This window comes from Tetrapisispora phaffii, chromosome 10, assembly GCF_000236905.1.
Source record: "Tetrapisispora phaffii CBS 4417 chromosome 10, complete genome".
NCBI lineage: Eukaryota > Fungi > Ascomycota > Saccharomycetes > Saccharomycetales > Saccharomycetaceae > Tetrapisispora > Tetrapisispora phaffii.
The window spans coordinates 84387-98713 of record NC_016529.1 but is presented as its reverse complement, the minus strand read 5'-3'; the positions used below and the strand labels follow the sequence as shown (position 1 = coordinate 98713).

Genomic DNA, 14327 nt, shown 5'->3' with positions numbered 1-14327 from the left:
ACTCTATATCTACCAAGAACTTCATCGGTTACTTTTGCTAAGAGAGTATATATAAAGCACAGTAGCTTTTGAGCCTAGAAAAAAAAACTGATCAAAAGGCGGTTTGAACTAGTTTATTGCTCTTTGACTTTGCTGATACACAATCATGTCTTTAGCTCCATTACAGTCAATTAATGATCAGCAATTAAATGCTCGTTCAAATCTACATACTCCAATTAAATTTAATGCATTCGATAAAGAAAATGAAAAATATAGAACTTCTGTAAAGAGGTCAGGCACTGACAGAAATAATAATATCCAAGCAAATCAACCACAGCATAAGAAAAAGAAAGAAAAATTATCATCACTATGTAAAACTCCACCTTCTTTGATTAAAACAAGAGGAAGAGATTACCATAGAGGTCATTTCTTAGGAGAAGGTGGTTTCGCTCGTTGTTTCCAATTTAATGATGATAGTGGTAAGATATTTGCCGCTAAGACTGTTGCAAAATTATCCATAAAGTCAGAAAAGACAAGAAGAAAATTATTATCTGAAATTCAAATTCATAAAAGTATGAAAAATGTAAATATAGTACAATTCATAGATTGTTTCGAAGATGATACAAATGTATACATACTTTTAGAAATTTGCCCGAATGGTTCCTTGATGGATCTATTGAAGAAAAGAAAAAGCTTGACTGAACCTGAAGTAAGATTTTTCACAACACAAATTTGTGGTGCCATTAAATATATGCATTCCAGGAGAGTTATTCATAGAGATTTGAAATTAGGTAATATTTTTTTTGATAAGGATTATAATTTAAAAATTGGTGACTTCGGTTTAGCCGCTGTGTTAGCTAATGATAGAGAAAGAAAATATACTGTGTGTGGTACACCAAACTACATTGCTCCAGAAGTTTTAATGGGTAAACATACAGGTCATTCCTATGAAGTCGATATTTGGTCGATAGGTGTAATGTTATATGCTTTGTTGATAGGTAAACCACCATTTCAATCAAAGGATGTCAACACAATTTATGAAAGAATAAAATGTTGTGATTTCACATTTCCAAAGGACAAATATATTTCTCCTGAAGCAAAAATTCTAATTCAAGATCTGTTATCATTAGATCCATTAGAAAGGCCTTCAGTCGATGAGATCATAGATTACGTTTGGTTTAGGGGTTTATTTCCACCGCAAATTGAATCAGACGTAATGACTAATATTCCAAATTACGATAATCAATTAACGATGGAACAATCTATTGTTAATTTTAAAAAGTGTTTAGAAAGTTCAGGATTATTATCTGACGCTGCTGCTGTGAATCCAAGTAGTGACAAGCAACCTATTTCAATAATTAAAAACAATGAATTACAACAACTAAGAAAAAATGTCTTGCCAGATTCTTTATCACCAGGTGGTACGAAATATAAATATAAAGAAATTGTTGATATAGAGACACAAAGAAAATTAAATGATCTAGCACGTGAGGCAAGAATTCGTAGAGCTCATCAAGCAGTCGCTAAAAAAGATCTCGTTGCCACATCAACAAATATCATTAAATCAGAAATTTCATTAAGGATCTTAGCAAGTGAGTGCCATTTAACATTAAATGGTATACTAGAAGCTGAAGCTCAAAAGAAAATGGGTGGTTTACCGCCATCAAGATTACCAAAAGTGAAGCACCCAATTGTTGTGACAAAGTGGGTTGATTATTCCAATAAACATGGTTTTTCATATCAATTGTCAACAGAAGATATTGGTGTTCTATTTAATAATGGTACAACAGTACTAAGATTAGCGGACGCCGAAGAATTTTGGTACATTAGTTACGATGATAAAGAAGGTTGGGTAGCAAGTCATTATTTACTTGGAGATAAACCAAGGGAGCTAACGAGACATTTAGAAGTAATCGATTTTTTCTCTAAATATATGAGAGCAAATCTAAGTAGAGTTTCTACATTTGTTAGAGAAGAATATCATAAAGATGATGTCTTTTTAAGAAGATATACAAGATATAAGCAATTTGTTATGTTTGAATTAAGTGATGGTACATTCCAATTTAATTTCAAAGATCATCATAAATTTGCTATTTCTGATGGTGGTAAACTTGTTACATATATATCTCCATCTCATGAAAGTATAACATATCCATTAGTTGAAATTTTGAAAAGTGGAGAAATACCAGATTATCCAGAATGTAAATTCCTAGATAAAATAACATTAATTAAAGAAGGTCTAAAACAAAAATCAACAATTGTAACAGTAGAACAAGGTCAATTAAGATGAATTCCGGTTCAAACATTATTTTTCTCTCTCTCATAAATCCGTCATTTTTAATTATTAATTCAAGCCATTCATATAAATTCATATAATATATATTTATTGATATATATTAGGTACTAAATCATCACCTTAATAAAAATAAAAATAAAAATAGAAGTTTGTATGTGTGCATAGTTTTGTTTATTGATGATAAATCATGAGCATTATTATATACAATTAAATTTAATTTATTTACGTATTTATTTGTATTAAAAATTATCATCAGATGCTAAAGTTTGTAAGTTCCATTCAGTGTCGAAGTTTGTTTTCAATATACCTAATTTGTTAATAATATTATTACAAGCCATCTTTAAAGCATCCTTTGGGTCATAGTTTTCTTCGGTTTGTATCCTTAATTTGAATCTAGCAAACAATGGATGTTCGACCTTATAAGCTGCAAACAAGACTTTCTCATCGTTTAATAATTCATTTCTAATCAAATTACCTAGAGTATGATCTTCTTTTTCAAAGGTGATCACAACAGCATTAGCAGCCTTTGTATCTTGTTCAATTTGCAATTTTGACTGACCTTCATCAAGAAGAAACAATTCAAATCTGTCTGGAGCATTCATCTCTGTGCAAAATAAAAGATTGAGAAAGTAGTAGTGCCTGCCTTGAAATAGTTCTCTGAGCCTATAAATGCGAATGCGGAGAGTATTTCTGGTAACTTCAGATGGACTCCCAATACAATGTAATTACAAATTCACTTTTACTTCCTGAACTTTTCAATAGAATCTGCTTTCTTAAATGCTTACTTATTGCATGTATGTGTGTAGTGTATATTATTGTTCTTCTTAGCTTATTACTAAAAATTGATATTGAAAATATTTCGAGTTCGTGCACCATGATATTGTGTCACGTGCGCATACACACATTACAAGCATGCAGAGTGAAAAGTACACGGCTAGTGCTCTTTCCCCTCACACACACCAATAAAAAAGCCTACACTCGTAAACATTGTATCGCTTAACAAGACTTTTGAGATGTAACTGTCTCTAAACGTACGCCGCTCTAATCCTTGCTTTTTTTGAACTTTACAATAATTACATTTTGCTTCCCAAACGGAAGTTTGCAACTGCCCAACCAATACACAATGTATTCAGTCAAGAAAACAACAAAACATTAATTAATAAAAACAACATAATGACAAATCACAAAACTAATACAAAAAAGAGTATATACCGCCAATGTAACTCACACTTAACTCCAATTATACTTTTCCCTGAACGATTACAAAACACATAAAAACGACACAAATGCGCGAGTGTCACAAAAAGCAAATGCGACGGAAATTCCCTTTTCCCCCCATCTCTTCCACACCGCCAAAAGACTGCCGCAGTTTTGTTACCCAGACCGCAGTACTGGCGGCAGCCAAGTCACGAGCTACGGCAAGATTCGTTCGCTGGGACACACATGTATTTTTGCCTCTTTCAGAAAGAATTACCGCTTTAGGAAACAAAAACACCGCCTTAAAATTTCCGAGAAAATATGCGGGTTTGTCGTTCTGCACGAAAGATCAAAGAAATTTAAGATGTCTTTCGCTTTTTTTGGGTTCCTTCAATTTTCGCTATTTTTTTTTAAAAGAGCGAGCAACCTTTAAGCTACCGCTAACTATTAAGAGTTAAAAGAAAAAAAACATAAAAAATAAAAACAGAAGTAGAGGAAAAAAATAGTAATAGCAACATAGTATGCTGAATTGTTAAAACTGAAATGCTACATAATTGTTATAATATTCTCTACAACTAACATTTATTTATTATTGCCTTTTCAATTATTCTATTAATTATTTATATATATATATATATATATATATATGTTCATACGCAAGAAATAAGATTATAATTATTCTACGAATACAATAGTATTTACGTATCTTTTACAAAACCAAACCTCCGTATAAAAACTACAGTTTAAATGTCACAGGTTTGGAATCAATCACAAAACTCGAATGGTTCTGCCAATGGCAGTGCCACCCCTGGTCCTGCTACTAACGCCATGGACGTCGATGGCAATGAGGCCAATAAACCCGTTGTTCTGCCTTCTTTTTCGAAGTTAAATAATAACAGTAGTAATGGATCTGTAAATTCAAACGCCAATGCAAGCACAAGTTCTAACACCACTACACAAACGCCTTTACATCATTTCCCAAACAGTAATGCAAACGTCAATTCGAATAGTTTGTCAGTAGCAAGTTTCGATAACCCTTTACCTGTGAAAACTGAAACTACGCCTGCCATTTCCGCAGAAACATCTATTCCAAATGTTAATACAACGTATTCTGCCACTGCCGGCACTACTGCTTCTGCTAATGATTCAAAGGAATCGGATGAGCAATTCTATAGGCCGTTAAATGTCAAGGATGCTTTGACGTATTTGGAACAAGTAAAATTACAATTCAGTTCGAGACCAGACATTTACAATCATTTCTTAGATATAATGAAGGACTTTAAATCACAATCAATTGACACTCCGGGTGTAATCGAACGTGTATCGACTTTATTTAGAGGTTATCCATCTCTAATACAAGGTTTTAATACTTTCTTACCACAAGGATATACAATTGAATGTACAAATAATCCAAATGATCCAATCAAAGTCACAACTCCAATAGGTTCTGAAACTATACCTTATGCTAAACCAATTCCAAGTGCTGCAACTAATACTAACGTGCCAGGTCCAACCACTTCGACATCACCGCCAACAGCGGCAACAACAACTGGCACTACCACACCTGTAGCTGCAAACACTACCGCTATTCCAAATATCACAAGAAATAAGGAAACCAATGCTATTGAAAATGTAGCTACTGCAGCCCAACCTTCATTACTGCCTAATCTTGGAACTCCTAGTCACACAGAAGTAACAAAATCAGAGTCAGTTATCCAGTCTTCTGCAAATGCTCCTATACAACCCAATATGCATAATATGACTCAAGATACCATGAAGATCACTGAGAAACCTGCAGATGTTGAGTTTAGCCAAGCTGTAAGTTATGTAAATAAAATCAAAAATAGATTCGTCGATGAACCTGATATCTATAAAACATTTTTAGAGATATTGCAAACTTATCAAAAGGAACAAAAACCAATTCATGAAGTTTACTCACAAGTAACCATATTATTCCAAAATGCTCCTGATTTATTAGATGATTTCAAAAAGTTTTTACCGGATAATAATAATTCCGCTGGTGCAGAAACAAACCAAAATATACAAGCTAACGCAATGCAGTATCAACAGCTTCATCAGAACAATGTCGCAATTCCACAACATATCTACGAGAATAATACTTATTATCAAAATAATGTCCCAACAGCTGCAGCTGCAGCTGCTAATGCTGCTGGAAACGTCGTGACTATTCAAAGTTTACCTCCATTAGGTAATTTTTTACCTCCTTCTAACAAAAATAACAACACAACGGCTGTTAACAACAATTTGATGGGAATTTCGTCAATAATGCATCCAAAGGTAGACCATATTCAATCGCAACAGTATATTGCAGATCAAAAACAAGCCTACACTCCGGCTCAACAACAATCAACGACTCAATTAACAAATGAAGCAATGCAAATTTCTGAGTTGAGAGGAAGTCCCATGATGGATGGTCAAACAGCTAGAAATCTTGCAAATGTCAATTATTCACCAGCTGAATTAAATCAATTACAAGCTCAACAACATATTTCCATTCAACAACAACAGCAGCAACAGCAGCAACAGCAACAACAATTACAAATGCAAATGCAAATGCAAATGGATGGAGGATATCCACAAGATATATCCGTAAGACCTGAAATTGATTTAGATCCAAGCATTGTTCCTGTTATTCCTGAACCTGTCGAACCTATTGAAGACAGTTTGTCTTTGGTCGAGGAAACAAACTTCTTCGATAAAGCCAAAAAATTCATCAACAATAAACAAATTTATATGGAATTCTTAAAAATTTTGAATTTATATTCTCAAAACATTTTAAATGTGAACGAGTTAGTAGAAAAAGTTCAATACTATTTAGGTTCAAACAAGGAATTATTTGACTGGTTCAAAGGATTTGTTGGTTATCAAGACAAACCAAAACATATCGAAAATATAGTACATGAAAAGCATAAGTTAGATTTGGATCTATGCGAAGCATATGGCCCAAGTTACAAAAAATTGCCTAAAACTGATACATTCATGCCTTGTTCCGGTAGAGATGAAATGTGTTGGGAAGTTTTGAATGATGATTGGGTTGGTCATCCTGTATGGGCTTCTGAAGATTCTGGGTTCATTGCCCATCGTAAAAATCAATACGAAGAGACATTATTCAAAATCGAAGAGGAAAGACATGAATATGATTTCTATATCGAATCAAATTTAAGAACCATCCAAACTTTAGAAACCATTGCAAGTAAAATCGCTAATATGACTGAAGAAGAAAGAGCTAACTTTAAGTTACCTATTGGTTTAGGCCATACTTCTGTCACAATTTATCAAAAAGTTATTAGAAAAGTTTATGGAAAAGAAAGAGGTTTTGAATTAATTGATGCATTGCACGAATATCCAGCTGTCGCAGTTCCAATTATTTTGAAAAGGTTAAAGCAAAAAGATGAAGAATGGAGGAGAGCCCAACGTGAGTGGAATAAAGTTTGGAGAGAATTACAACAAAAAGTTTATTACAAATCATTAGATCATTTAGGTTTAACTTTTAAACAAGCTGATAAAAAATTATTAACCACTAAACAATTGATCTCTGAAATAAGCAGTATTAAGGTAGATCAAACTAACAAAAAGTTACATTGGTTGACACCTAAACCCAAGAGTCAATTGGACTATAAAGTTGCAGATAGACAAATTCTATATGACATTCTAAAATTGACTGACGTATTCATAAATCATACTTCTAATTACTCAAATCCAGATAAAGAAAGATTAAGAGATTTCTTACAAAGCTTCATTTCATTGTTTTTCTTTATCCCACTAGCGGATATCAAGGCTGCAATTAAAATTAGATCACCATTGGACGATACCAAAACAGACTCAGAAGAAAGTTCTGGTGACTCTGATAAATTTCCAAAGAAACGTAGTATTGAGGATGATGATATCTCATTTCATGATATATTAGACAAAGTGAAATATCAAAAAGTTAAGCAAGGTTTAGACAAGAACGAAACTTTCTCTAATGACATTTCTTCAGCCACATCTGTTGATGACGATGAATTAATAAGACAAGAAGCACAAAAACCATGGTTATTAGGCAGTATTGTAGACGATGCAAATTCGCTAGGTATTATCCAAAACCGTTCCAAATATAACATATTTGGTAACACCAATATTTACGTCTTTATCCGTCATTTAATAACTTTATATGAACGATTAAATGAAGCTAAACAAATGAATGCAGAGGTCACTGAAGAGATTAAGAATAGATCGATTGTTCCATTTGCAAAAGATTTAAATTTGGTTTCCACTCAGTTAAAAAATATGGGCTTAGATTTTGAGGGTACTGATAGTTATAAACAATTGCTAGATTTAAGCACAAGATTGATTGAAGGTAATCTTGAACATCATTGGTTTGAAGAAAGTTTACGTCAAGCTTTTAGAAATAAAGCCTTTAAGCTTTACACCATTGACAAGGTTACTCAATCGATTGTGAAACATGCTCATACTATTATGTCAGATACAAAGACAGCTGAAATTATGATGTTAATGGAAAAAGACAGAAGCTGCGCTACCACTAGTTCAAAAGATCAAATTTTGTATCGTTTACAAGCTAGATCTCACATGAGCACAACAGATAATATGTTCCGCATCGAATTTAATAAAAGTTCAGATAACATTAGTATCCAATATATCGGCATGGATGACTTAACTTTAGGTGAACCAAAGACTGCTGAAGAAAAATGGAAATATTATATTACCTCTTATGCATTATCTCATCCAACAGAAGGTGTTCCACAGGAGGAAATTCAAATTCCATTTTTGGAGAAAATACTTGAAACTGAGGAAGCCTACGCTGAAGAAGAAGAAGTTATTAACGATAAGTATTCACCAAAAGGTGTGTCGCAATCAGATTTAAAGATAAAAATAAGTCCAGAAAATTATGCTCTAGAAATTGAACCTGGTTCATTCGATACATTTTCTCGTCTATCGATGAACAAATACCCTATTGATGTAACTAGCGATGATTATAAGAATAAGAAGAAGCTATCTATTGATAGGGTGAATGCATTTTTAAACGGTAAATTTGGTTGGAAACAATCTCTGTCTGAAGACGAGATCAACAACATAAATCTTAAATACAGTCATATCAAAAAGTATGGTTCACTAAAGAATTATGTTGTTCCAGTTGTTGCTGCAATTCCAAACAAGCCTTTAGAAAATAAAGAAAAGACTCAAGAAGAAGAAACACCTGATGTTGCTAATTTGGAATCAAAGGTTGTCGAATCATCTAGTTCTACAACTAACGAAGTTAAAGCTTAAATGAGTATCGACGTTTAATTAAGTAACCCAAGTGCGAATTATTGGTACAATATGTAATTAAAAATAATAATATAAAAGGAAAGTTACTTTTCGTAAATCGACTTAAATATTCTTCAATATTCCTGAATTAGCGTAACAACAACAAAACTGTTACTTATTTTATTTCCAGTATTAAAAATAACATCAAATAGCCTTTAATTTTAAAATATATACACTACATACCTTTCTAGTTTTCCATTTCTACATCAACGCCAAAATCCTCCAAGTTTTCTCCCCATTCATTAAACCATTCTTCTCTACTTAAAATTGGATTTTTGGCATGTGTTCTATTTCTTACCACTTGTTCCCCATCTGTTGTTATAAATTCAACATTTGAATCAGTATTTAAAGTTTTGCTATTATTGTGACGTCCTTTATCAGGTGGCCATGGCAAGGCCAAAGTAAATACTGGTAGTGAGGAATCAGGATCAAAAAGTGCGATTTCATTTTTTTCGAAGTTCATACCATTTCCAGATGGTCCTCCAAAAGGCCACAGCCAGTATAAAGGCTGACCAACAAGTGCTGTAATGTTTTTAAAAATACCTAAATCATATGGAAAGTTCACGATACTATCGTATCGTATTCCTTTCTTTTCTATCAGTCTTTCAGCTTCCTCATCGTGTTTCGCAGATTTTAACTCAGGATAAAGTTCCCACAGATTTAGTATTAATTGAGGCAATAATTTTTTTAAATAAAACCTATTTTCTAACCTATCCATTTCCCAATCTTCAATCTGTGTCTTACCATTTATTATTTGATTAAATAAACATCTGCAGAATAGTAATGTAATTGTTAGTAAAATAAATAAGTTTAATGGTGTGCATACGAATAACGCAATGACTTCTGATCTTTCGAAAAGATAAGATGGTAAGTTCCTATTATTCCACATATATATGATTCTTTTAATTTGATAGAACAAAAGGAAGCCTGTTGTGGCCATAATCCATAATAAAAATCTCATAAAATGTGGGAAATTATTAAAGCCAATACAATTCATTGTCCAGGGACAATGGTGATCCATCATCAACACGCATTGATTACAAGTTTTACAATGGTGAGAACGCTCTGGCTTGTAGTTGTTACATTTCTTACAAAAATTCCTCCATTCATGAGGTAACGGTTTGAAATTCTTACCTGGTTTACCTGGATTAATAATGATAGCCATGTAATATGAGACCCAAATCATAGTGAGTGAAAATTCGAAATAGCATTGTTTAATCAATGATAGATGCTGTCTTAGAATATAGTAATGTGATAGGTAGCCAATAAATGATATTAAAACACAAGGGATTGCAATACCCATCCATGGCCACTTAAATTTTACCGGCATCTTAGTTACCAACCAGTACGTTTCGAAAGCTGCACAGATTCCCTTTATAACTTAATACTATTATTATTGGCAATGACAGTGAAATATAGGCGGTAAAGATATAATTATATATATAATTGGAGAGATCATTAACAGTTTAAAAGACTAAAAAACAGTATTTTATAATTATTCATCTACGAATACATAAAGGTTCTTAATAAGTAATCTATAAGACTTTGATGCCAAGATCACATGATGATAATTGATTTTAGAATCCTTCCGACAATTCTTATCTTTCATAAAAGCCAATTGACCATCAATTATTGCAAAGATTAAACTGTTCTAATACTATTCTAATGATTAATCAAAATCTTGTAATTATAAAAATATTTAACAATATGCAAAGTGGAATAAAGCGGTAAGAGAAAGTACTATGGGTGAAAGCTCACATTTATTAGTGTAAAACTCTCAGGAATCGGAGATTTCATAATCAAGAGGTTAAGATATCTACGGATCCGTTAGTTGTAAAGGCGAATTACAAGTAATAAGATTCAACGAAATTCAAGATTAACAAACGAGTAGTTTAGTTACTTCAGTCTTGCTCAATAGTTGTATTCATCGCTTTAATATATTAAAATGTAGTTAAATTATATACTATATAATTAGATTAATCTCTCTGGTCTCTTGGACCTGGATCAATGAATTGTTAACTATTGATTACTGGAGTTTATATATACATAATATTTCAATCTACCGTTCTGTCCAACGAGACGACGACGTCGAGTTGAACATGTATGGCAGATCGATGGTTCGACAATACTATTTATGCCTTGGAAAGTCTGATATTACATTCTCGTAGGCACTATTGTTTTAGGTTTACAACAATAAGTTCTTGAAGAAGTCATATTTGGTATCGTATATTCAGTTTTGTGTCCAGTGTCATTTCCAACATATATAATATAATAACTTTTAATATATTAAAGCAATGAATTCAACTAATGAGCAGAACAAGCACCAACAACTTAACTAGCCAGGTGATGGCGTATACAGTAAACCTACCACTGTTCCAACGCTTGTTTCTCCACAAAAAGATGCTTCTCATCCAATTATATTGACCTTACCAAAATTTTTTATATATTCCCCACTAATATTGTTACTTACAAAATCCTAAAATATTACAGATTCCGTAATATAACTGCTTCTATGGCCAAGTTGGTAAGGCGCCACACTAGTAATGTGGAGATCATCAGTTCGACTCTGGTTGGAAGCATTTTTGTTTTTTGACCCTATTTTCTTTATTATACAAATTTCAGATAAATTCGTCAGATTACATGAATTTACGCATTTATCTTTTTACTGCTAATCTTGTAACATACAATATTTATCTAGTTTAACTTAAATCAAGCAACATTAAGGTGAAAGATTGTCTTTGATTAATAATCCAAAAGAACGTTTTATATAATAACTCTATCTTTCATAATATCAAAATGTTGCAACATATATAAGCTTCTTGGGTTTAATAATGGTGCTTGTGTATAATGGTTTGCAATGCGCACTAAAATAACTGTTAGCTATTGTTACCAATTATAACCAAAAACGAAAAAACATCTCATAAACAAAAATTACTGTTGTCCCCCAGCATCAACAGATAGGCCTTTTTTACAAATCAATCAACCCACGACTTTATTATAAAATGCAACACACATAGCGAACATAGTAATTTCGTAACAGAATACCGAATCCTTATCTTATCCCCGTGATCATCTAATATCTTCTCTTCTTTATTAAGATTGTGACATTCTAAATTCGTGTCTTGTTAACCAAAAACGTACGAGAGTCATATAAGTACTAATTGAATATAATGCTGCAACACGTTTCAAATTTATGCAAGCTTTCCAAAATTAGACGACGCTACACAATAATAATAGTGTTTTGTTATTCCTAATTCAGCACTGGTTGGTTACCTAAGTTACGAAATATTTGGAACTCGCATAAGTTTATTTTACCAAGCATCAAGCATCAAGGAACACATGTTGTAAAAGTTACGATTTCTCAATAATTCATTACATTATATTATAACTTACCATTATTCTTCAAAAGATTAACTGTTAAATATATATCTCTACATATATTTACTTATTTCTTCATCGTAAATATTCCATTTTTCTTCTTAGTGTCATATCGTGTTGTGGGTAGTTTGTTATGTTTCTTTCATTATATTTTTTCTTATTCTTGAAATTTCAAAAGCTCCATCAGTCAACTTTTTTATTATTCACTTGTCCCATTGTGAGCATGAAAAAGAACAATGTAAAATAGTGAAAATTTATAAAACTAAATGATTTCATTCACCAATAATATAATCATCATTATCCAAAAAATAGCTTTCTAGTGATTATTAACAATAATAACATTAGCATTTGGTTTTATAGTCATATTTCTCGACCCTAGTTCTTAGTTCTTTGTAAAATTCATAAACTAATTACAAAGAAATCCTATATTAACTGTAACTATATTGATTCGGTGTTTTATTCTCATTGTTTATGTACGCATATCTGAAACAGCTTTAGTTCAAAAAAGAAAATTTATGATCAAATTTAGTCCTATATGCATATATATATATAATTAATGAATACAATCTAGAATAACATTTAAATTCATAGAACCTATTGAAGCAATATTTATACTTACAAGATCAAATCTATTGACTAAAAAATATAAAAACAAAACAAAACTCAATCAACTGTTTTTATTGAGGCTGGAAATTAAACAAAGATAGATAAATATATACCGTTACTACTACTGTTAACATAACTCACAGCTGTTAGAAAAAACCAACAACCTTCCACTTCAGTTACACTTTTAAAATAGTTCAAATAACTTTTTTTATTCACCAACAACACAAGAATATAATTATGCTTTGCCTATTGAAAAGAGAGTGAAGAATAGAATAAAGACACAACTTTAACAATATTATAATTACCTAAACACAAGGAACATTGAAAACCTCTTAATAAAACATCTCATCATCTTCTAATAATCGATTCTGAACATTATGGCTGAGCACCTAACCTTTAAAACAAATAATATTCCCAATATTTGTAATAATACTAACCATAATGATAGTGATAACAATAATGATGAGAATATAGAAACAATAATGTTACCAACATCGTTCTTAAAATGCTCACGTTCTGATTTAGTTGTTCTAATTTCCAGAATGTTAACATTTTTGATTCAAATTAACGATAGAAATGAAATTTTAACAGAAAACAATTCTGCAATGATCCCAACGCAAACAGATGTAAATAATAAAAATAACAACAATATGATAAATTTAACAAGATTTCATTCAAGAGTTCCACCAAATATTTCAGTTAATAATTACTTGATACGGCTAACAAAATATGCTTCTCTAGAGCATTCTGTACTTTTATCGTCCCTTTATTATATCGATTTACTATCGTCAGTCTACCCAGAGTTTAAAATAAATTCTTTAACAGTTCACAGATTTCTGTTGGCTGCAACAACTGTGGCAAGTAAAGGTTTAAGTGATTCATTTTGCACAAATTCTCATTATGCAAAAGTTGGAGGTGTCAGATGTAGTGAATTAAATATTTTAGAAACAGATTTCCTGCGAAGAATTAATTACAGAATTATACCAAGAGATGATAATATAAAATTATGTAAACTGGAAAAGAAAAGCAGTCAATTCACGCTTGATTTAGGTGATTTATTAGCCGCAAATATTCAACCGGAGTTAACCCATCCAAATAGTGGATATAATGTTTTAAACATATATTACAGAAAAATGGTTCAAATAGTTGGTTTATTAAAGAATTCAACTGATAAATCAAAAAAAGTCAACTACATAATCCAAACTAATTATAATGATACAAATATTTCAGATATCGATGACAACAGGAAAGTTATACAAATCTACGCTCAGCATATAACACCACAGAAAAGGAACTATGATGATCATGTTAATATTCTTACAAAGGGAGAACAAATTCAACAAACTGATAAATCAGTTATGTCAAAACCAGAAGATGGTCTACCAAAAGTGCCCAAATATTCTCCTGAATACGCACCTAAATACAATATTTTAAATTCTAATGAATAGAATATTTCGAACAGTAACCATCACAACTCAAATAATGCATAGATAAGTTATTTAATTAGTATAATTTAAATAATACTATCTCTTATTCAACTTTAGAT

At 31.7% G+C, this 14327-nt stretch overlaps 5 protein-coding genes and 1 non-coding gene across 6 annotated transcripts; 4 read left to right on the top strand and 2 right to left on the bottom strand.

Annotated features, from left to right (window-relative positions):
• Positions 1-145: 145 nt before the first annotated feature.
• CDC5 (polo kinase CDC5) lies at positions 146-2269 on the top strand (the record flags this gene model as incomplete). Its single annotated transcript, XM_003687251.1, has 1 exon — positions 146-2269. One exon carries the CDS (start codon positions 146-148, stop codon positions 2267-2269), a length of 2124 nt encoding a protein of 707 aa, XP_003687299.1.
• A 245-nt stretch (positions 2270-2514) lies between these two features.
• RPB11 (DNA-directed RNA polymerase II core subunit RPB11) lies at positions 2515-2877 on the bottom strand (the record flags this gene model as incomplete). The annotated part of the gene is made up of 1 exon (XM_003687250.1): positions 2515-2877. One exon carries the CDS (start codon positions 2875-2877, stop codon positions 2515-2517), a length of 363 nt encoding a protein of 120 aa, XP_003687298.1.
• Positions 2878-4219: 1342 nt separating this feature from the next.
• SIN3 (transcriptional regulator SIN3) lies at positions 4220-8758 on the top strand (the record flags this gene model as incomplete). The annotated part of the gene is made up of 1 exon (XM_003687249.1): positions 4220-8758. One exon carries the CDS (start codon positions 4220-4222, stop codon positions 8756-8758), a length of 4539 nt encoding a protein of 1512 aa, XP_003687297.1.
• Positions 8759-8984: 226 nt separating this feature from the next.
• On the bottom strand, positions 8985-10127 carry PFA4 (palmitoyltransferase PFA4; the record flags this gene model as incomplete). Its single annotated transcript, XM_003687248.1, has 1 exon — positions 8985-10127. The coding sequence occupies one exon, from the start codon at positions 10125-10127 to the stop codon at positions 8985-8987; it is 1143 nt and encodes a 380-aa protein (XP_003687296.1).
• A 1176-nt stretch (positions 10128-11303) lies between these two features.
• On the top strand, positions 11304-11376 carry TPHA0Jtrna5T. The gene has a single exon. It is a non-coding gene; the product is annotated as a tRNA-Thr (tRNA).
• Positions 11377-13158: 1782 nt separating this feature from the next.
• PHO80 (Pho80p) lies at positions 13159-14229 on the top strand (the record flags this gene model as incomplete). Its single annotated transcript, XM_003687247.1, has 1 exon — positions 13159-14229. One exon carries the CDS (start codon positions 13159-13161, stop codon positions 14227-14229), a length of 1071 nt encoding a protein of 356 aa, XP_003687295.1.
• Between the last annotated feature and the right edge of the window lie 98 nt (positions 14230-14327).